Below are 24,357 nucleotides of genomic sequence, written 5' to 3'. Positions count from 1 at the left end.
CTTCATTTCTCAGCCATGTGGCTAATTTTATTGAGAACCAAACTTATCGTAATAGATAAAACCGGAAATGTCTACATTATCAATGCTCTGTATCAAAACTTCAAATTAATCCATTAATATATAATATAATTTAATATACTGTATTAAGCTATACATAATCAATATAAATTAATCCACATATAAATATTTTTCCCCATTCCTTTAGATTTACGTTTTTATATAGGTTAATTGGATCTCTCTTATTAAGCAGTTCTCAAAGTAAGCTTTAAAATTCTTAAAAATGAAAAATTTATCCAGAATTTCTTTATTCTAGATTAAGATTCTAAAGCAGCGGTTCTTAACGTTTTTGGTGGTCAGCACCCCCTTGAATATGAAAATAAGCTCTTGCACCCCCTTAAAAAATGTGTGTATATTTTTTATTTAAGAAAAAAACATTTATTTCATAAACAAATGCCGTGTTTATTTACAATATATATTATTATATAACATAAAAAGCAATATTTAAATTTTAATGGCTAGGTTGTTGTTGTTTATTCATAATAATTCTATTAAAACGAGGCTCTTTTTTTGAAAGAGCCACGCGTAAGTCATTAGATGCATTTAAGCGATTTCTGGCTTTTGTTTTGATGTGCAAAATGCTGAAAATCCCATTTCACAATGGTAGGCGGTGGCAAATGGTAAAAGTGTCTCTAGTGATGCTTTTGCCAGTTGTGGATAAGCTTCTAACTGTTTACACCAGAACTGTTGTAAGTCTAGTTTTTCAAATTCCATTTCCATACGCGCATTAGCTATTTTTTTTTTCTTTTTTAATTTTCGAAATTTCTTTCGCACCCCTGGAAATGATCTATCGCACCCCTGAGGGTGCACGCTCCCCAGGTTAAGAACCACTGTTCTAAAGAATCAGACACAAACCTGAACATTTTAATATCTTTTTATTACTTTTATGTCATTCCCATAATAAATTCTTTTTGCATAATGAAATCAACTTGAAGAATGTAAAAATACATTTTTATTGTTTCTCGTACACAATACTGTTTCTATGACTTGTTTTGATAATCTGAAACCGGTTTCAGATTATCAAAACGAGTCATAGAAATAGAAACGGCGGACTTCATCCTGTGTAAGAAATTCAACTAGAATAAAGATGAAAGGGAGCGAAGTGACACTGTATTGTGTATGAGAAACAATAAAAACAGAACACGACACGGTTTCAGGCTATCAAATACATTTTTAATTTTCTCGTTCTCATGAATTTATTTATTTCTTTATTTTATTTTATATTTTACAGTTGGAAATGTCCTGTATATGACGTAAGATTTACTCTCCTCCGTTTAACAGTATAACCCAAATACATAAAAATAAAAATTGCTATATGTAATTTGCATATTGATAATAAAACACGAATAAAAGTGAATCATTCTCTATCGTAAGAAATATACACTCTTATTTTCTTTTATTATTATTATTATTCTTTTTTTTGTCATTCTTTTCCTTTTTTTGGACTTTTAATCAAGCCCATCGTTATTCGGCCAGGCCCATAATGGAACAGTCAAGTGGTGAGGGACGGAGTCTGACACATTTCTAACCATCTCAGAAAAATTCCTAGAGTTTCGACCCGACTGGAGTCGGCCTTACCCGTTCAGCTACCCGGCCGTCGAAATACACTAGCAAAACTCACGTAGAATTGTTCGATTATTGCAAAATTTGGCAAAGCTATATCTCAGACATGAAGCTATGTCAGACGGTATGTAAACAATTACAGTTCTGGTTTGAATGTACAGTATTCCAGATAATGTCTTAAAAACCAGTGGCGTGCTGTCCATGAAAGCTGTGGAAGCACCGCTTCCCTTGTATTTTCTAAAATATAAATACATGTTGTGCGATTATTTTCGTATTTTAACGTACTTTGAATTAATTAAAATTAATGTTTTATTATAACCGCATTATGTATTTTATTACAAATTTCTATAAATATGAAAAACAATAAGATTGCTATTGTATATCCGAATATAAATTCGTATATGCATATTTCCGATGGAAGCGCTGTGTTGTCGAACATGTCCCGTGTTCGACAATACAGCGCTTCCATCCAGCTTCCACGGCGAAAATATTTGAATCGTGTAAGAATTAAAATAAATAAACTGTTTCTTTTTGTCATTTCCAGTATTTGTTTGAAATTTTTTAATGGAAACATAGATTGGGTTTTACACCAAATAATCACAGATCTTAAAAAATAAAATAATTTTATTTGGAACTCGATTACAAGGATTGGCACAAGTACAACGCACATGGTAAGAATAAACTCGAGAGAAAGATAAAAGACTTAATCTGGGGAGGCGTTGAAGTGTTGCCAGGTTGGCCACAACAGCTTCCCTATCATCAAATGTCACGGCACGCCACTGTAAAACTCTATTTCAATATCCTGTAAAAAGTCTCATAGAAGCTTACTGTGCTAAGAGTAAACATTCTCGCTCCTTGTCTGGATTAATGCTTCCTGATGTATAGCTCAAATTTGACTGATTTTCACAGACTTATCACACCTTGTAGGTTAAGCAATGAAATAGATCCGAGATCAAGTTCAAAAATATACGCTTCTATTAGTATTGGAAATGCATTTCGGACTTATAGTCCTTCATCAGTCCAAACATGACTATAATCGAAAATTATATACCGGAAATTTTGCTTATAGTCACCTACGCTTGCTGTTTGGACTGATGAAGGACTATAAGTCTGAAATGCATTTCCAATACTAATAGAAGCGTATATTTTTGAACTTGATCTCTGATTCCGTTTTATTACTTAACCTAAAACGTGTGATTTGTGAAAATCAACCAAGTTTGAGCTATACATCAAGAAGTTGTCAGTGTATTTGTTGTTGGGAGGTCTTCAAACTCCAAGAGTGTCTGTATGATGCCGTCAAAGACATTACGCACATCTGATTAAATTTGAGAAAGGCCTTATCATCTGGTGAGAATTATAGGATGGCCGATTCGCCGAATTGCTCTCTATCTGGACTATTATGACCTGTAAGGAGGTTTTTGGACAGTAACAGAACATACATAGACAGTGAACAGATTCTGGATCCTCCAAACAGATCACCGGGAGAGCTGTGAGACAACTACGAACAGTTCCATAGAGTTTCTCTGTAACCATTCAGAGACAGGTGTCTCGTCAAAGAACCCTGTTCTTTCTGAACCATTGGCAGCCGACAAGCAGAAGAAAATTTGCATGTACGGCGACCGTTATATGCCCTGCAATTAGCATTGCAATATCGTTGGGATTGTTTGCAGTAGTTAGATGAGAGAGAGGCAATATTTTTTAGCGCCGAATTTTGGTTGTTTGGAACGGATGATCAACGTGCTAGAATATCGAAGACCACTGGTAAGCGCTTCAATCTTGCCTTTGATGTTGAGTAGTACATTGCTCCCAGTGCTATCACACTAGTCAAGGAAGCCATTTCTTATAACATTTGATCACTCAGCCGTGGTGGGGAAACATTAACGACACAGCGGCAAGTACATCCAAGAAATTTTGCGCTTTCATGTGTTACCTTTTAGTGACATGGCTGCAAACAATCGCTTTTAGTTGCAGAATCTCTGGGAAAATCTGTCTCGGGATAGCATACGTTGGCCGACTGCCTGATGGCTAAACAAATAAGCTGTCAGCCTACTGCTCTGGGGAACCGTTCGAAACACCCAGGAAGTTTTCGGAGAAATGGTTTTTCTGGATATCTCGAATCTCGTTTCTCACCAGTTGCCTATCCTATTGCGGGCCTACCGAATTCACAATGGGTTTGATTAAAGGTTCTCATAGTGCTTGCAGGGCGAAGAGTAAAAAAGAAAATCCGACCGTATTGACGCATCTATCTAGGCAAGAGGAGGTCCTAAATGGTACTAAAGGTTCTTTTAAATTATACTATTGTTTCACAGAATATTGGCCCTTTCTATGATATTAAAATCACTTATTACCAACATCATTATGTTTGCTATAATAAAGTTTTATTTAATTTCATCTCCCTATTGGTTAGGTTTTGTCAATGAAAGCATTTTATGTATAAACTTACAAAAATTTACATATAAAAGTATTTAAAAGTAAAATTAATTTAAAAATTTCATAAATACATTTGGAAGAAAGAAACGAAGATAACTTCAATATAAAAATAAAGAGGAAAAAAAAATTCACGAGTCATGTAATTTTTAACCGATCGACCCGCCCCTAGTGTCGATGTTTTGTATTAAAAGCCAAGATGGAAGTCGTCTGCGAGGAAAAGGAAAAACGAGATATAGAAAATAAATCCTCTTACGAAGGAAATAAAACAGAAAACGAAACTGTTATCGTTAGTCCGTACGAAAAGAAGTATTATGCCTTGTTACGGCGATGTCAGAACGTTCAACAGGTTTGTTAGATCGACTTTTAAGCAGAAAAATGAATCCGGTTTTAAGAGATGTTTTGATTCATGTAAAACAGAAAATATTTTTAATTAACTGTGACGTCAGATTGTATCCACGTGTTAAAGGACTTTAACGTTGTTCGTATTGTCTTGATTTTCAAATATGAAAATAATCCTGGGCTTGTATATGATGATATTAAAAGCTATCGATATGTTTGAAGAAGCCAAAATTTCTATTCCCAAATTTAATATTTTCAGATGTAATTTCTCCAGTTCAGAATTCTACAAAACTTAAATAAGGATGTTGAATGCTTCAATCATACTAAAAGATTAGTATTCAATAAGATAAGCTTTTTATTCTTTCTGCCCTAAGAGTGTTTCCTTTTGGGCCTGTCATGCTCAAAAATTGGTTGTCCGGATGGTGAGGGACAAATGCTCAGATTCGATTTTGGGTTCCCGGAGTGGAGGGCTGATCCTTTGATTGCCTTGGTTGTCTGGCCGGCCGTGAGATAATATTGAAACGTACACTTCTTATTTAAGTCTTGTATGATTCCTAACATAGAAAACTGCATTGTTTGATGTAATTTGGTGTAAGAGGCAATTACTAATATAAAAGCCATTGTCTGTGCATATGAATGAATTCCTTATAACTCCTGCAGCTTTTGTCCAATCCAGATGAAATTTTGGTTACATTTGTTTCATGTTCCGACAGAAAGTATAGGCTGCTTATTTCGTGGAAATATTAGCTATAGAATATAAGTGATCACACTTAATTTGCAGTGACATCAGTGACTATGTGGAGTTTGTGCTTGATGGAATTTCCCTTAAGTTGCATTTTTAAATATTTTGTCAAATGGCATATTTTACACTTACTTCATTAAATTTAAATTTTAAAAAAAGATAGCCACATCATGTTGCTTCTACAACAATCAAAAAAAATCTTTTTATAGTGACTATGGATGTTCTATTATCCAATTGGAAGTAATCTAACAAGCCTGTTGTTTAAAATGTCATCGTGCATTAACTGTTCCTCTACGGGCAGTATAGGATACTTAATTTGTAAAAACATTAGCTACTCTTCTTGAATTTCTTGAAATCTGTACTCTTTTTCAAATCTTCAATCTCTACTTTCTCATAGAAAGTAGTCTGTCGTGCTTGGCAGGGGAATTTCTAGTTGTGCCATAATAGTAAAGCAAACTGATAAGAAATTAATCCTGAAAACATTTAATAAGTTAATTTTCAAATAGATTGATAATTATTGATGAATCTTTTTCATAATATATTTCAGAAAATGGTTATAACTTTTAAATTTTTTAGATTATATTTTATTACATAATATCAATACTTTTCCAGTTTTCAGATTAATTTAGATTGGTATTAATAAATGTTTTAAGGCTAAGAGTTTAGATTATGTGACACAGTTTTAATATTGAAAATTTATTGTATTAAAATTTACAAACTCAAAAGCAGTTATGTTTATAACTAATTAAAGATTGTAAGCTTATTTTAAATATTCTTATTTTAATTTTCTAAAAGTTTTTTTATGTATTTAATTTTATATAAAAAATTTATTTCAGAACAATGAAAGATTGTTGAATAGAATTTGTTATGTGAAAAAACTTCTAAGAAGATTAAGAAAAGAAAGAAGGTAATATAAAATTTATTATTTATTTTATACAGTCCACTTGCCTTAAAATAAACATAAATAAAATGAATTCTCATGTTAAAGCAAATTTTGTTGTTGCCCTAGAAAATCGCCATTAGTACAATGTTAATTTTCTCATGATAAAGTGAACAAAAATTTTAACCAGAATTCCTTAAACCAAATTCTACCTTCACAACTCCAAGAAATAACCTTATTTCCAATAATGGTTGTTTTTTACAGTTTTCTACATGAACAATAAATAGTGGTACTATAGAATGTTCCATTTCCAGTAGAATAGATTTTCTTCACCTAGAAAGCAAAAATTGGTTTGACTTCCAATTGTAGAGCAATTCAAACATCTAGATTTAGCAGATCTTTCTACTGTACTCAGTTAAAGTTTAAGGATGCCTATCCTTTTAAATGGATGTGGTCCAATGCAAACAGTTGCTAGTTTGCATATTAGGGAGTGCATACAGTGATACCAGGTTTGGCTAATTTGTGCCAAATTTGGTTCCTGTTTTACTCTTTTGGCTTCAAAAAATATTTTATACTTTTTAAACAATCTTTAATAAAAAGAAACTCACAGACTTAGTTTTGTTTTGTTTAACTAATTATGCTACACTGCTACTTTGTGAATTGGTCTTTCATGTTGGTATTGATGGTTGTAGAAGACTTTTATTCTAATGTTCTCAAGAATGCCTGAATAGTGGGTAGAGTTTAAGTACAAGTAAATACTACACATTCACAAGATTTCATTTAAATTGGCGATGAATAATTGCTAGGTTCCCCTTATAAGCAATGATATTTCATACAATTGAAATAATAAGATTTAATGATAATTTAATTCTTAATAATTTGTAAACAATGCTAAATTCATTTCTTCGTTGTTTTCTTCTTACGACTATGTTAAACAATAAACTGATTATTTTAATTATATAGACTACTTATATAGAATAATTATATAGATACTTTTTAATTATATAGAAGAAAATATTTTTGGCAACTTTTTCCTTTCTTTAGGTTATACATTTTTAAATACCAGAACAAGTTCAATGTCTGAGAATAGGTTAGCATGTGTTACATAAATTTTCCAAACTAATATACATAAAATCTAATGGAAATCTCTTTGTATACAATACAAATTAAAGTAAAAATAATATAATTAATAAAAAATGGAAAGAAAAAGATCTTAAGACAAATTACAGCTAATACATTATTTAAACATTCTTTATACATAATTGTGAGTGTTAATATGAATTACAATTAAATTTTTGTTTAAAGTTTCTTTATAGTTTTAATTATAAAACTTCTTTTCTGTTTTTTAAGTGTATGTTTCTGTTATAAAGCTACAACTGCCATATGACATTGGGCTAAATAACAGATATAATAATTATAAATTACTCATGTTTATATTTGTATTGGATAAACTAACCAAATTGTTTTTGTTAGCTGTTTCTTCTAAAATAGTTGGATAAACCTTTTCTGATAGTTCCTACGTCATTTTATTATAATGGATATGTTTCCTAGTAAAACTGCTTAAAGCTGCTTTGTTAAAAGACAGCTAAACCATTTTCACTTTAAATTAACTGCTGCATTGCTAGTGCAGTGATGCAGTGGCTAACTGTTAGGTGTTTATTTATTTAGAATGTTGTTTTCCCTGGAGAAGTGTTCAAGACAATTGAGAATGTTTGAATAAAGAAATATTACTGTATTAAATGGTTTTTAGAGTGTGTATTTGTAAAATTGCAGTTCTTATAGAAGTAATAAACTTAATAATTAATATAGTATCAACTAAATTTTATCAACATGACCTTTACCAATTTAATCTTTAAGTGTGTAAAAATATCTTAAAAGAATATATGTACACTATGTTTACAATTAAATTATAAGCATATTATGTATCTCAAATGAGGATTGTAACATACAAAAATATATTTTGAATTGGTTATCAGAAAAATTTGAAATGCAGTTTATATATAATCTATCCTGACAAACATGCCTTCAGATTTATTAGTTATAGAAAAGGCACATGTTCTTTTGTTGTTGTTTATTATATAGATAATTGTATTTTTACAATATTGAATATTCTTGATTGGCTGCTCTCATATTATAACTTTTATAGTCTCAATGACAATTCTGCATTGTTTCTGACTAAACATTTTTATTCCTAAAACAACATATATAGAGCCAAACACTAAGGTGTAAAAGTGTTTCCTACAAAAGCAGAAATTGCTTAAAGCTCTCTCTCCAGCAGCTTAACTAAAGCAACTTTAGTAGGAAACATGCTCAATGTTTCTATCCATTACCCTTTATGCTAAGACATTGGAAGTTTTTTATCTTTTTATATCCAGGAATGTTCTGAGATTCTTTCAAGTTACTTCAAATAATTCAATGTTGCAATTCTCCAACTCTTTTTCCTTTATGTTCTAAGAGGTATATTATTTACTTTTGCTTTATTGAGTCCTGTAATTGAATATTTATTCATGTTTTATTATTCAGATTTATTACTTTTCAAATTTTATAAATTTTTGTTTTATGTATTGTAAACTCTAAATAGGATAGTTTAGTTGTAAATTTATAAGTTTAACCTCAATACACAACCATTTATCATGCAATGAACACTTATTATTATAACATTTTCAGTCTTCTTAATTGATCTTCTACAGGTAATATCTGAATTTTACAATTTAAAAAGTACTGTGCCACTTATTCTATAACAGTTGTACAATGTTCTGTTTGTGTAAGAAGACAAATTTTTAAAATGAGTTCCAGACTTTTACATGTTGAATGGAATATCACAATACATGATAAAAAACAAAAAGTCAAACTACATCGATATAAACAAAATAGAAAAATTCTAATTTATACTATATAAACTTTACTCCAGTACTTAGTCTTCATACTAACAAATTAATCATTACTATGTAATCTAAACACTACAATGTCCCCTTAATTAGCTAACTCTTAAATTTTTATCAAGCAATACTTTCTAGCTGCTGAAATTGTAGTGTTTTTTCTGTAATACACTGTCTGTCCCCTCTCTGTAGTCTTATGAATGTGTCGTGTTTACACACACTCAATATGTTGCCTCTCCTGAACCTTTTGAATTATTTCTATTTGATTCCAGCATATTGCTACAGAATTTGGGTCTGCTATTGTGTTGGCCATTAAGGCTGTAATGGCTGTTTCAGATGTTATCTTTATGCTCTTTAACCCTCTGTTTTAATGATCTTCTAGTGTCTCCTATGTAGCATAAGTTGTTATGCCTTTTGCTGTCTTTTAATGGTATTCAGTACACCCCAGTGATGCATATCAGGTCAATAGCCTCTTTGTCATTCCTTAGCATCCATAGCATCTTATTGTTTTATGCTTGACTTCAAATCAATGAGTGAAACTCTTTGATGTACTCTAGCTTTTTTATCCTGTCCTGTATGTTAGGACAATGTATATTTGCTTGTTTTATAGGAGTCCTGAAAGTTACCAATCTATAGCTTATTGGATCATGTGAGGTACAGAGTATAAACAATGTACCCTATGAACCAATGACCAGTGTGTGATGAAAAAACAAAAGCAAAAGTTTACCACTAACATTTTCGAACTCTCCTGAGTTCTTCTTCAGATGTTAAAAGGGATTCTGATGAAACATAAAACATTTGGAATATGAATATTCAATGAATTGTTCGAATCTGATGTTTGAGAAATATTTGTCATGTCATGCATGTGCATTTGTGGGGCTAGCAGATCTTGACATTTAAACATCGGTGTCAATCAGAACCTGCCAGGCTACTGACAAAACCAACTCCTCTTTATGCATGTGGCAATAAGGCTAGATTTATATAAATGAACGGCCTCCAACCATCTTAGGTGTTCTGTGTGAGGCGAAGTGAGGATAAGCTTTGCCTGGTTAAAGGCCACCAAGATGTTTGGATCCACAGCGTATGTGGTGAGGGCAGTGGTATTTCTCGCATGTTGTATGTCCGCGAGGTGCTCCTGTAATCTGACTTTCAAGGAGCATTTAGTTGAGCCAATGTAAACCAGATCCCTATCAAACCTGTTGTCCTTAATGAGGATACTGTATATGCCAGGGAGTCTTTCTGGTTGGAGGGGGTCCTTCCCATTGCGGAGGATGTCAAAGATGGTCGGTGAACGTGATCTGAACACGACGTTTCTTGGCGATCTCGGTACACAATGATTTTATGTATGATTTAAATGTGATAGGGTCCCGTTCTTTGTTATCGGGTTAGTTGTCCCTCTGCGTGTCAACCGTGGCAGTGCACTCTGAGCACGTGCAGTGATAATGTTCAATCAATTTATGGGTAACCTTGGGGTACCCATGTGCGGAAGCTACATGCTGTATAAGCATTAATTCGGCAGCAAGATTTAAAATTTAATGCTTATACAATGCGTAGCCTCCGTGCATGGGTACCTGCAACATCTAGTATCAAAAATGTTCTGATGCAGAAATGAATATGTTTGGGTCAAATGAGGTCAACGTGAAAATATTCGGGAACAACATGGGACAGGTTAATAGAGTGGTACAGTGCTTTGAAATCCATAATTGTAATAAACTCTTTATCTTACAGATCTAAATTCTGTAGTTTCTGGATTAGGTTTAGTGCCCGTTTATGTTGTATTTGTATGCTGACTAATCTATTGAGTGTGTGTTCCTGCAGGTTTATGGGTGAGCAACACTTGTCTATTACTGGCTTTTTGCAATAATTGTTATTTAACTAAAATATCAGTCTTTTTTAATTAAAGATACTTTTACTGAAACAAGTATCTTTAGTAAAAAGGCATGGAGATTGAAAATGTACATAACAGAATAAACACATCAGTTATATTATACCATCTGTTATATCATTCATTAGGTTTGTCTTCTGTTGTGTGATATAACAAGCAGTTACTATATTTTAGTTTTTAGCCTTAATTTATATACAAATTTTGTAAATTTCTGATATTTAATAATTTTTTTAAAAATTCGGCATGAAAAAGATGTTAAAATTTACTTTTTTAAAATGTTTCTACATTTATATTCTATAGGTTTCTGATGAAAAAGTTAGACAAATATGGTGATGATTATAAGAATATTCCCTTAGCTCTTTTTACAGAGGTAAGTTTATATAAAACTTTAAAATTTATTTTAATGTCCTACTGGGTTATGAAATATTTGTTTAAAAATATCATAATTTTCATATTTTTAAAATATAATAAGATTTTTAACTGTAAAATACATTTATAAAATTTTAAAATTTATTAATAATTTGTCAACTATACTTCTTACTGTAGACTGGATGAATTATAATTCTTTCTTCCATGGAAAACCTTGACAATCCAGTGTTGGGTGTTTATACAACTGCTAACGTTTTCAACCCCTTCGGGTTGAAAACGTTAGCAGTTTCTCACCACTACAGAATCACCGTGTATCACCGTTCTTGATTTTGTGTCACTGTTCCCGTCCATTAAAATACAGCCGTGCTTTTGCGAGATCAGGGATATATTACTAGCCCAACCTCACGTCTATACACACTGCAAACAGATCCTAGAATTGGCGCACATCCTCTGTTACTCATCCTTTTTCCGGTTTAATAACAAAACATACGTACAAAAACGAGGTGTCCTCATGGGTAGCCCACTATCAGGTGACCTATGCGAGCTAGTGATCAGGAGACTTGAACAACAAATCATCCCGTTATTCCTTACCAACATCCTCCTCTACAGGAGGTATGTAGATGACATCCTTATCATATGGAAGGCAGAACCAGACATCAATAGGTTTATCAATGCAATGAACACCAACGGGTATGGGCTAAGCGTTAAATTGGAACAAAAAAGCAACATCTCCGCACATTTTCTCGACTTGGACATTCAAATAAGGGATAATAAGACCATGCATAAGGTATTTTACAAACAATGCCATGTACCTCTGTTCATCCCAGCTTCCTCTGAGGATCCATATTCGTATAAGATAGTGGCTTTTAGGGCACTAATTAAGCGCGTGTTCACGCACAATTCGAAATATGAAGACACAGTGGCCGAGCTTAGCCGTATCCAGGAAGTGGCATCTCAACACGGTTATGATAGGAACATAGTGTACAACATGGCACGCAAATACGCACGGGGAAATACTCGTAACAACCTACAAGCTGGGGTAAGATCTGCCGATATTAGTGCAAGAAAAATAGTTGAGTACAACCACCATTTAGATGCTATATACAGAGAAATCACATCCAGCACCCGAAATAAAATAACTTACAGGAGACCGCGGTCTGTATACAGCTTACTTCGAAATGGGAAGGACAATTTGGACATGAAATACGCACCGGGCATATATGAGGTTCCCCTGTGGGATGACAGATTTAATAGAAGTTTGGTCTATGTGGGTTCGACCAAACGCTCCCTCCATCAGCGCCTCCGAGAGCACAGGTACGACATTGCCAACAATAAACTATCTACCACACTGGCAACGTATGCCACACAGCAGGGAATCACTGCCGACGTCCAAAATGCCCGTATAATCAGAATGTCACACCACACGGACCAACTCAGAACGCTGGAGACCCTAGAGATATATAAAGCGGGTTTGCACAACACATGCATCAACTACAAGGATGCAATCAACATCTCGGGAGCCTGGAAATTTTGCTATGAGGGAAGTCCACACCCACAAATAACTTAATATTGCATTAAGTCGTTTTACATTTAAGGATCGGCGAACGTAAATAGTATGCAGGCGTAGACAATAGCTCGTGCATAATGTTCCATTTTTTATCTTCCAATTTCTTTGACTTCAAAAATTGGAATAGAATTCGCTTTGGTTTCTTGGTTCCATTCACGGGTATTTGAAACTACCTTTGTGCTGTGCCTGATGAAGACCCCGAAGGGGTTGAAAACGTTAGCAGTTGTATAAACACCCAACACGGGATTGTCAAGGTTTTCCGTGGAAGAAAGAATAATAATTTGTGTATTTTGTAGTAGTAAGTTACTTACAAAATTTAAAAGAATTGAATTAATCATTTATTTACTGTTATGTTATATATTAAGGATTAGAATGCATCTTAAATGAAAAAATCAAATTCAGAAAATTTCAAAATCCACATATTAATCTAAGTTTCAGCATTGATTAATTACTATAAATTAAACTAATTTAAAGTAATTAAATTAATTATATTAAAGACTTGTTAAATCAGTAAATAAAATTTTATAGTAAGCTGCCATATTGGTAATTATAATTAAATTTTCTTATTCAGAGTTGACTGAAATAATAAGTCTTCAGTAGAATGCAAAAGTAGAAAACTAAAATTCAGAAAACAGGTTGTTTCAAATATATGGAAAAAATATGTAGTTCTAAACACTTCAAATAAATTAAAATGGATTTCTATGAACAGAAATTTTAATAATATATTGCCTATGTGATCGTGATAGAAATAGGATTAAAAAATTGGGAGGAAATTTAGTCCTATAATATTGTTTTATTTATTAAAAATTTAACTATTGTATTTAGTTTTTAAAATTATACATTTTTACTATTTTAAATAACAATTTTTAAAAATTTAATTTGTAGGAAGAAGGTTCTGCTACATGTCCTGTTTCTTCTACTATATCTTCAAATGAAACTATTATTCCTTCAGCAAATAATTTTATTACTCATCCAGCAACTGTAACTACTCAGTTTACAAATAAACACGTAACACCTAATAGTTGTCATACGGTTAGCAAAAAGAAACCAAGACAAGAAAAAGAAAAAGATCCCAATGCTCCAAAAAGACCTGCGAATCCATTCTTTTTGTTTTGTCAAGAACAACGTTCATCAGTCATGGAAAAATATCAGCAAGAACAAAAGGTATTTTTCAATATTCTAATAAATTAATTACAATAATAATAAGAATCATTTGAATTGATTACCCATTAGAGTTTAATAAAGAATATCATATATCAAATTATTTTGATCTGTTGTTATGAATTATATTTTAGTATTGGATATGGAGATCTGCTGAAATCTATGTTGAGTGAAAGTAATTAGGAAATTAATATTATATGAATGTTTCAGTGAATATTAGATTTAGTCTAATTAAAATAAGAATTTCATGTTTTTGATGTTGCATGTATGTATGTTTATAACAGGGGTGGCCAACCTTTTTGGGAAGAGTGCCACTATCTGAAAAAAAAATTATGCGTGCCACTTCCAACTTTTCCAACATACAAAAAATATAAAAAGGTGAAAAAATGTTATTTATAGGCTGATTATGCAATTTTTATGCAAATAGCACATTTTTTTCATGTAAGTCTGAGTAGTGGAGATTTAAAAACTAATATAATAAATAAAACAAAAGTACAAACTTAGGTTTTATTGTTAATAAACATTTTTAAAGTCAGTTAGGTCATGTATAAAATAAAAATGAATAACTTGAAACATTTAATTCTAAATAATTATTAAACAGTCAGTACTTAATTAATGTGGCTTTTGAATTTGTAGTTTTTTTACCAAGCCATCTATATTAGGATTAGTTCTTGAAGAGATGCTAACAAAATTAGGTGTTTTAGGTGCATATCAGTTAAATCTTGAACAATATTTTGATTTTATTATGTTCATAATAGAAAACATTTGTTAACAAACACATATTGATCCAAACCTACAACAATATCTGACAGTGAAATTGTGTAAATTTGGAAAATTGCTTGTTGGTACAAATTTCCAAAATTCAATATAATTTGGATCACTTGCAATTGAAATAAGTTCCTTATATTTGCTTTTCAGTATAGTATTGTGCTGTAGGTCAATAATTTCGATTTGGATTTCAGTTGGGTAACAATTAACATCTTGCAGAGAAATTGAAAGAGGATTTGTGGAAAGATCAGCATTTTTTTAATCATCTTGAAAATCATCAAACCTAGCACTGAATGAATCCTACAAAATGGATATTAAATTTTTAAATCTATCATAGTTCAAAGCATTATTGACTTTGGTAGCTAGTTCCTGCATTAATGTGAAACGTGTTAATCTTTTTTCTCCAAAATTGAGACAAAAAAGCAAAAATTTGTTCACAAAAGAAGATATGTGACCAACTAGTGTAGGAAAAATACAATCTTTTCCTTGTATTCTTAAATTTAAATTATTTAAATGTCCCATAATATCGGTGAGAAAAGCTAAATCCCATAGCCAATCTTCATTCTTGAGTAACAAGCACTCACTGGGCAGTTTATTGTTTTCTTTTAGATATTTTAAAACACACTCCCTCAAATTCCAAAAGTGCACCTCCATTCCGAGTGCACTTCCTTTGGAAAGCCAGCGCACACTACAATGAAGGAGTAATTGCCATCCTCTTCTGTTTCTTCCAGGAAAAGCTCACGAAATCATAGTTGATTCAGAGCTCAAGATCATATTTTGTTGATACAGCACACTACAGGGTCAACAACAGAAGACAGGTTTAAGTTGTTGGCACAAAGAGCTTCTTGATGGATAATACAATGATACTTAAAAACTTTTCTTCCCAAATAATTTTCAAGCAATGTAACAAAACCTTTTATCCTGCCAACCATGCAAGGCACTTCATATGTGCAAACACTATCTAATTTTGTCCACTCTACTTTGTTAACTTCAATTACATTTGTAAGTTCTTTAAAAATGTCCTCACCTGTAGTTAAAACTAGTTGGTGCAAATCAAGAAGTTCTTTCACAATATCAAAATTATCATTTGTGTAATGCACAAATATGCTTAACTGTGCATTATCTGTGATGTCACAGTTTTCGTCCAACGTTAATGAAAACTATTCGCAATATTGTAGTCCAGAGACAATTTGTGTGCCAACATCCTGGTCCATGTCATCTATGCGACGCGTGATGGTATTTCTAGACAAAGCTATTTTATCAACCATATTTTTGACATTTATATCACTGACATTTTGGTCAAATATTAAAAGGCTATTTTTTATTATCTCATCTCTGTCAAAATAGGTTTTTTCTTGTGGGCTAACAACAGAGAAAGTTCATAAGAAGCCTTCACCATAATTTCCATTTTGTCATTTTTCTTCTAGAACAAGGATTGTTGGCCGGCTAAAGATTTCATTCTTTTATTGATAAATTCTGTTTGCAAGAGTGATCTGACAGGATATTTGCTGTGGAAATCACTATGCAGTTGTTTGAAATGTTGGTCCAGGTTAAATTTTTTTGGTACTGCTACACAAATTCTACACATCAAACAAACAGGCTTGGATGTATTTTCATGCATAAATAAAAATTGTTCTTCCCAGACAGTTTTAAAATCACTAATTGCAATATCCTCTTCATATTTTCTTTTCAATGTTGAAGGTTTACTCATGGACATAGTGAAAATGAAATTTTTAAAACAACGATGCTTGACGCCAAAATCTAAAAACAGTTTAAAAAAAGCTCAACGTCTTGCTCAGCAGTTTAAAATCAACTAGTGTTTCTGTTCTGTTTCCCGGACAATGAATTAAAAACCATTCTGTTTTTAATTCTGTTTTTAATTCATTGTCCAGGTTAACTATTAATTTTGTCGGGATTTTGTAGAAATTGTGAAATTATGATGAAACAAAGTACAAGCAAATATTTTTATAAATTTACTTTATTTTAACAGCAAAAGACTTCACACTCTCATTGAAACTTAATTCGCCACGCCATCTTATGCCGACGTATGTCACAACCTGTCGACCTTTTTTTTATTTTTATTATTATTATTTTGCTTCTCAGCTCTTTAAAGCTAAGTTATTTCATTTCTTTAATTAATTTCATTACTTAATTTATGTTGCTCCTACACAACTCCCTAACTGGTTTAGAACTGGCGTGCACATTATTCTTCGCATGTTGTACTGGTGTCAAGCAGTGCCGCTTTCCGGTGCTGTCATATTCAGTAGTGTATGAGTAGGGTTTTTTACAGATTTTGACAAAGTTCCTGAAGATGACATTATTATTTTTTCAAATTTTTTAAATTTTTCAATAAGTTTTTGCGTGCTGCGGGTTGGCCATCTCTGGTTTATAATATATAATTGTAAATAATAACATAACATGAAACAGAATAATATTCAGGATGATTCAGTAAGGACTGCTATATGCTTCATATGCCCTTCTATACTTCTAAAGTATTTTACAATTTTGAAAACATACAGAATTTTTATCAGAAGATTTACAGAATTGATTAAGATGTCAGTTTATAGCAAAGTCTGTTAAGTTTATCTCAGTAGTGCAGAAATGTTACATCAGATTGAGGAAGACAAATAACAACTTCAGTTATGAGTTCACATTTTACCTCAGTGCTAAAATGAACACTTATAGCTGCAGGATTTGAGGCTTTGAAAATTCACTAGCAATTGTGAAACATGTTTGTGACAATCTAAAGTGAATGTGTTATGTGTTCTTAGCGAAGATAAAATGTAAAGTTCCTTCTTTTTCTATGAGGAAATCATCAACAGTATTGTCTATCTGAATATACTGGAAAATTTTCTCATTCCATTGTTTAAAAGACAACTACAAAGAAAGATGCATTCACCTTTATCAAGATGCCACATCATCTCACTACTGTACAGATATCCAAGATTTCCTCAATAAAGTCCATTTCCTAGGTTAATGAATTGGTTGAGCAGGGCTGACAGAATTGCCATCTTGTTCTCTGATTTGACTTAAACAGCAACATCACAGCTTCAACTGGAAATATAAGAAGATATGCAGTATTATACTGCTATTGCTTTCTGGAGGTTTGAGTTAATTGGTTGAAATATATTACATCATTAATTTTGGTTTAGAAGTTGGAGTTTGGAACATATAGAAATATTTTCTTCTTATTAGATACTTATGTTTCTATTGAATTCAGTTTAGGTTTTGAAAATTGTTCTTAATACTTCTTGAGAATATTGATTTTGCTGAATTTAAAAGATATGGGTGTACTATAAATTGCACCGTATGGAATTTCGGAACTTTGAGTATATATTTGGGACCGAGATGAGTTCGATGGTACCCTACTTTTGGACCGGAGACAAAAAATAAGAAAGTCATCATACTTTTTAAGTTATCATACTTTTTTAATGCTATTATGCAGATGGCACTAGATGGCGATAGTTGCCAGTACCGCCATCTTGCGATAAAGTCTGCAAACTGTGACGTTGGACTATGATCATCTCCTGGAGGGGTAGGTTAGGTTTGTTGGACAAACTGCAAAAGCAGCGTGTAGTTCTAGCTGACTGTGAGCGATAGCGAGCATGTTGGCGGCTGAGAGGCCATAGGCCCCGAGGTCGAGGAGTGCGAGGGTGTGCGAAAAGGACTTAACTCCAACTGCAGATGATCAGTGTGCTCGTGGATCAACATCTGCCTGTGTTGAAGGTATGTATGGCCGACTTGCCAGACTGCCTATTAAACACGCGATATGCTTAGCGGAGAGAGCGATGCGACTCCCAATCATCGCGCAATTGCCGAAAAAAGTATGATAACTTTTTTATTTTTCGTCTCCAGTCCAAAAGTAGGGTATCATTGAACACGTCTCGGTTCCCTGAGTTCAGATATATACTCAGTCCCAAAATTCCATAGGGTGCAATCTATAGTATCCCCAAAGATATTATTTATATTTAAATCATGGACATATTTTTTGGCTGTCTGGACAAAGATTTTGAAACTGTAAAATGTTTTATTAAGTCTGTTGTAAAAAACAGTCAAAATTTATGAATGATTATTCATTTATGAAATAAAATTATGGGTTTAATTAATTGATTTCATCTTTTAGAATGGGTTTTGCACCCTACGCTATGTATAATTCAGTTACAATGTAATTTGCTTGATTTAGTGCTATATATTTTAACTGCTGTACTATTGGCAGTTATGTTTTAACTCAAAACAAATAACTTGATATGATGTAAACATCATTACAAGTTAGAATACTTTATAGAACTTGAAACTGTTATGCAATAAACATAATTTAAAATGAAATATAGTTTATCTGTAGTCTATACATATATATATATATATATATATTTGATTTTAAAGATTGTAACTTTTTAGATAAATACAGAGGAATTAATGCTACTATTTTATATTTGTAATTCTAATATTGTCAGTTATCCCCAGGATTGAGTTTTGCAGTTTGATGTAACCAGAATATATGGAATTTAGTTTATTTACAGATGAGTTTAGTTTTTATTTTATTGTTAGAAGTTCATTTTTATTCTTTTTAGAATAATATCGTTTCTGGATATGTTTTTGAATAAAATCAGCAGTTAGAACTGTGATTAATGTTTTGCTATATTCATGTTTAAATATTTTTAATAATTTTGCAAATATATTTATAAAATATGTTGAAAATATTTAATTATTTTTGTTTTGTATGTTTCGAAATGATGTAGATTTAGATATGATTATTAAGTTTCATTCATGATTCGGCATTTTTATAGTTGTGATATTCAGAAATTAATACTTTATTTTCAGCAATCTGTATTCATGGATCTTTAATGTAGACTTGTGATTACATTTAAAATGTCTTTAGTCTTTTTTAAAATGTGTTGTGAGAAGTTGCTGGAATAATTTTTTTTAATTTCTAGACAATTGATTTAAATAATTGCCAATAAACTTCAAGTTAATTATTGAAAAAAATTTGTCAAGTTTGATATTTTGCATATTCTGACAAAATGCTATTATGAAACCGATAACATCTGCTAAAATATATTAAAAAATCACAACATAATGTCATAATCTCTTAAAGAAACCTTATACAATATTACAGATTTTTTTTTAACTTTAAAATGAAAAATATTTATGAATTTAATCTCAGTTTGAAAATAAAAAGTAAAGGAAAAATTTACTATAATTTTATTGTACGTGAAAATTTATATTTTTAATATAATGTAATTTCAGCCTTAAAATTTTTATTTAATAGTAATAATTTTTAAATAAATATCTTCCTACATTATTATAATAATTTAATATTGGTGAATAAACATTGATAACTTTATTGCTTGGAATAATACTGTGATATTACTAACTTTATTTTAATATTTACTTTAAAAAAAATTTCTTAATTTTAATATTTTAAATCTTTGTTATAATTATGTAAGTATTATTTTTCCAGGAAGAAATAACACATCAAGAATTAACAAAAACATTAGCAAAGAATTGGAATAATCTATTGGCTGAAGATAAAAAAGTAAAGTTAATTAAAAGTATTTTAAATTTTAATATTTTTAATAATTTTTTATCATTATTTATCTGCTATTGTTCCTTTAAATGCAGCCATCAAGGGCAACAGTAAGTCAAATATTTAAATATTTATTAAAACAGACAAATTTATACAAATAATATATTTATATGTATTTTTACGTCATGCACATACATACACAAATAAATACAAATGTGTATAATTTATGCTTTTATTACATAAAATGAAATCAAAATAAAAGAACTATTGTTTAGGTAAACTTACATTTTATTTACACTTTCATAAATGCAGGAAATCTTTGTTAATTTGAACTTGGATAGTTCAAAATCCTGTTGGTTCATAACTGTGCTTTTGTCCCGGCTGGGGATATAGAGATTTACATGTTAAGGAATTTGATTAGTTTCAAATACGGATGCTTTGAAATTCGAAGTGAAAATTTTGTCTGAACTGTGATATGCATACATTAACTTGTGTTTTTTTTTTTACATTGAAGTGTTTCCATACTACAAGAGAACAATAGACCAAGAACAACTTTAACCTGCTCTAACTCTAATGGCTTTGCTTTTACAGTAACACATTTTCAGGACTCATCTTACCCATGAACTACCCTTTTTTTCTCTTATCTCATAAATTATGGCTGGTTTTCAGGATTGCAAGATTGGACTACGAGTAACAGATTGAGATATTTGTAGGGCTCTAGGCTACTACATTTAGGTGACTCACTACTTTTTGGGCCTCTTTAAAAATAATTTGGGCTATGTTTCAAGGAATTATGCTTTACTTTTTATAAAACCTATCTAGTAGCCTGTGAGCTCCCAGAATAAGTTTTACAAATACTGTTTAACTGCAGTTTATTTATATTGTTATTATTATTATTATTAATTACAAAAACAGCATGTACATGTAAACAAACAGAATATGTATAATAAATAAATTAATAATAAATTACAGTAAGACCCTGTTTAACATGGGGGATGCGTTCCTAGACGACAAAACGCTAAACGAAACAGCGTTAAACAAGGTCATTTTAACATAGAGTAAATAGGGATAGGGAAACACGCAACCAAAAATAAACAAATTTTATTTTAAGTTATCTTTATATTAATTTGCATAATAATATATGTTAAATAACACATAAAGTTTACATTTCTGTGTGCATGTGTTTATTTTTTGTGATGAAGGTTCTGGCTCTTCTGAAATTTTTGTTCTTTTGCAATAAAGTCATGAAGTTTCATTTGTCGCTTTTTTCTTTCCTTAAGCAAATGTTGGTAGCAGAAGATCACATCCAAAACGCCTCGTTTTGCTTTTGCACTCCTTTCAAAATCTGATCAACGATTTTGATTATCATTACCAAACTTTTGCTAAGGAAATCTGTAGAGAAATTCTTTGAGTTCTTTGTTTTCAGAATCTCTATTTTCCAGTTCTACACGAATTCCTTGTTCTGCCAGTTCTTGAAGGTTGTTGTTGGTAAGACTCTCACCAGAAACCTGCTCGTCTACATTTCCTAGTCTTGCTGTATCGATTAAGTTGACTTTGGTCAACCTAACAATACAGTGATAGGCTCTTCTCATTGAGAATTCTTGGATACCTTCAGCCATAACTTCTTCCACACTTCATTCGTGCATTTATCAGTTAATTCTTGCCAAGAGAAGCCGATATTGCCTATGGCATCCAGGATGTTATATTTTTTCTAAAATTGCACCAAACAAACATAGATTTAAAGAAAGTACACCTTTTTCTGATTGGTTCATGTTTGTAAATAATCATATTATATATGAATCAGTGAAATGCTGCGATAATTTAAATTAGCATAAATTTTGAGCTTTTTCTAGGCTTCAATCAGACCACGTTATATCGAATCAGCATTAAGCGAGATCTTACTGTACATCAGTTACATGACATTTAGCATATTTTACAGAAATATGTAAATCTTGAATCATTCAAAACTCGATAATTTGATGTCATGATTATTTTGTCCCTTGAATTTTTAGTTAACGAGGATGAGGATTTCCTGTATGTAAATTAGTTGAACTAACATCAGGATATATTGATAGGGATTTTTCCAAATGTGTATATGTATACTTTTTAACATAAGATGTATATATATATATATATATATATATACACACACACATACATACATACATACATACACAACTTACTCTATAGATTCTATCTTACAGTAAGTTTTAAATTAAAGTATTAGTTAGAAACTTCATAGATAAATTATGAATAACAAAAACTTTTGCATTGTCTTAAAAAGTCTCTATTGCTCAAAGAGACTTATTTATTATTATTAAAAGAATTTGTTTTTCTTTTATTTATACTGAATATCAAAAATATGCAAATCTGAGTATTTTGTCAATAAACTAAACTAAATAATAATGTATAAAATAGACATATGATTTATTTTTATTTTGAAAATACTCTGATTGGAGTGTTTTACAGCATATATAGTGATGTATTTAGTCAGCCAACACAATACTATAAATTATTTGCTAGACAAACTCTTATAATTGTTCCAAATTAAAATAGCTGAATTTGCATCCTGTATAACCTACATTTGAAAACTATTGTTCTTCAATTCATTAAAATGTTAATTTTTCAAATATAAATATTATTTTTTTGTCATTTAAATTTATTCTCTTACCAGTAAATATATACTTGCTATATTTTCAAATTTAAAACAACTTAATAGGAAACTTATATTCTATTTCTTTATGTAATGTTTTTGAATTTCTAAATCAGCCATCTTCAATAAATAGTATATATAGAATATGTCAGAATAATTCTTGCAAATAGCACAAGTTCACTAAATATTTTTCATTTAATTTATACCTCGAAAAACTTTAAGATTTACTCTTTTTTATTATATGGTAGGTTAAATGTAATAATTTATAACAATATGATGGATGATATGAATTTTATCTTACCAATTACATTGCTTCTCTTAATTGAAATGGTTGTGCATATTTTCAGGAAAAAAGAAAATATGGAGGGGGAAAAATGCAATATTATAGTAAACATTTGATCAATCATGTAATATTTAATTTTTACCTTGGTGATGATGTATTTAGTGTTTTCCAAAACATGTATGAATAAATTGAAAATTAGCAATTATTCATCTTATTGGAGGGATAAAATTATAATGCTGCCTCTAAATCTTAATATACTTTTTGGTAATGTGTTTGTTATGCATTGCATTTATACATTGATTGATCACTGTTAAAAAGTATATATATCTATGAAAAATATGTTAAATAAAATCAGGCACAATCTATATTTCCTATGAGTGAAATAAGCATAAGTTATGAGAAAATATGTTTTATTGTATAGAAAGTAACTTAAGTAAAGCATACAAAGTTAGATAGTTGCTTATTGATTTTGAAATGGTAAAAATACAAGGTTGTTATTTTATATAATATACTTTACATAAACATATTAAATGCAGGGTCCGTGCAGACCTGGAAAGTTGGAATCCGCAAATACTGAAAAATCTGTCTGTCACTCTCATTCCTTTTTGATCTGAGTAAGTCTTTAAATTCGGTTCGGTATAGGGAGGTTTATGAAAACTGAAGTGACCGAACAAATGACAAGATTTGTTGCACTTATTTGGATTACCAAATATGAAATTTTCTTGATATTTCAGCAGATTATGAAAATAATTAAATCTGGAAAAGTTTATCTTATGTTTCACAAATAATTTAAATAAAAATTCTCACATATACTTCAATAGTTTTGAAAATAAAACACTTAGTTTAAAATTTGTATTATGAGAAATTTTGTTAGTTTATGGAAAATTCTATTGCTTCTTATAGGGATGATGATATGATTATAAATCCTTTTTTACATTTGGGACAAGAAACATTATGTTTTTCATTCTAATTTAAAATTTTGCTTTTTAAAGTTGTAAGCTATGATTCACACATTCTATGGAAGTAGAAAGTTCATAAATAATATAATTTGGAATTATTATAATTATTGACAAAAAGTTTAATCATGTACTTATTTACAGGTATATTATGAAATGTATGAAAAGGAGAAAGAAAGATATGAACAAGAAATGAAAATCTACACGGAGAAAGATAATCCATCAAATGAGAAACTGTGACCATGATTTTTCTGTATATATGTGAATAAATTATAGTTCAAATTTTACAAACTAAGAC

General features: G+C 30.8%; 1 protein-coding gene across 2 annotated transcripts; it reads left to right on the top strand.

Moving 5' to 3' along the window:
* Window positions 1-4,240: 4,240 nt before the first annotated feature.
* On the top strand, window positions 4,241-24,350 carry LOC136976659 (uncharacterized). Of its 2 annotated transcripts, XM_067272007.1 has the most exons (7): window positions 4,241-4,396; window positions 5,968-6,038; window positions 11,076-11,145; window positions 13,597-13,875; window positions 20,102-20,176; window positions 20,263-20,277; window positions 24,204-24,350. In XM_067272007.1, exons 1-7 carry the CDS (start codon window positions 4,247-4,249, stop codon window positions 24,297-24,299), a joined length of 756 nt encoding a protein of 251 aa, XP_067128108.1. In that variant the 5' UTR covers window positions 4,241-4,246; the 3' UTR covers window positions 24,300-24,350. The 2 variants fall into 2 exon arrangements, with proteins under 2 accessions (XP_067128108.1, XP_067128109.1); XM_067272008.1 differs by lacking the exon at window positions 20,263-20,277.
* The last annotated feature ends 7 nt before the right edge of the window (window positions 24,351-24,357 follow it).

This window comes from Centruroides vittatus, unplaced genomic scaffold (genome assembly GCF_030686945.1).
Source record: "Centruroides vittatus isolate TY-2023 unplaced genomic scaffold, ASM3068694v2 contig_417, whole genome shotgun sequence".
NCBI lineage: Eukaryota > Metazoa > Arthropoda > Arachnida > Scorpiones > Buthidae > Centruroides > Centruroides vittatus.
Note: the sequence above shows the minus strand (reverse complement) of the source record. Positions and strands in the feature narration are given on the sequence as shown.

Coding starts and splice junctions, on each gene's coding strand:
- LOC136976659 (XM_067272007.1), top strand. CDS start 4,247: ATGGAAGTCGTCTGCGAGGAAAAGGAAAAACGAGATATAGAAAATAAA. Junction 4,397..5,967: donor GATGTCAGAACGTTCAACAG/GTTTGTTAGATC, acceptor AATTTATTTCAG/AACAATGAAAGATTGTTGAA. Junction 13,876..20,101: donor AATATCAGCAAGAACAAAAG/GTATTTTTCAAT, acceptor TTATTTTTCCAG/GAAGAAATAACACATCAAGA.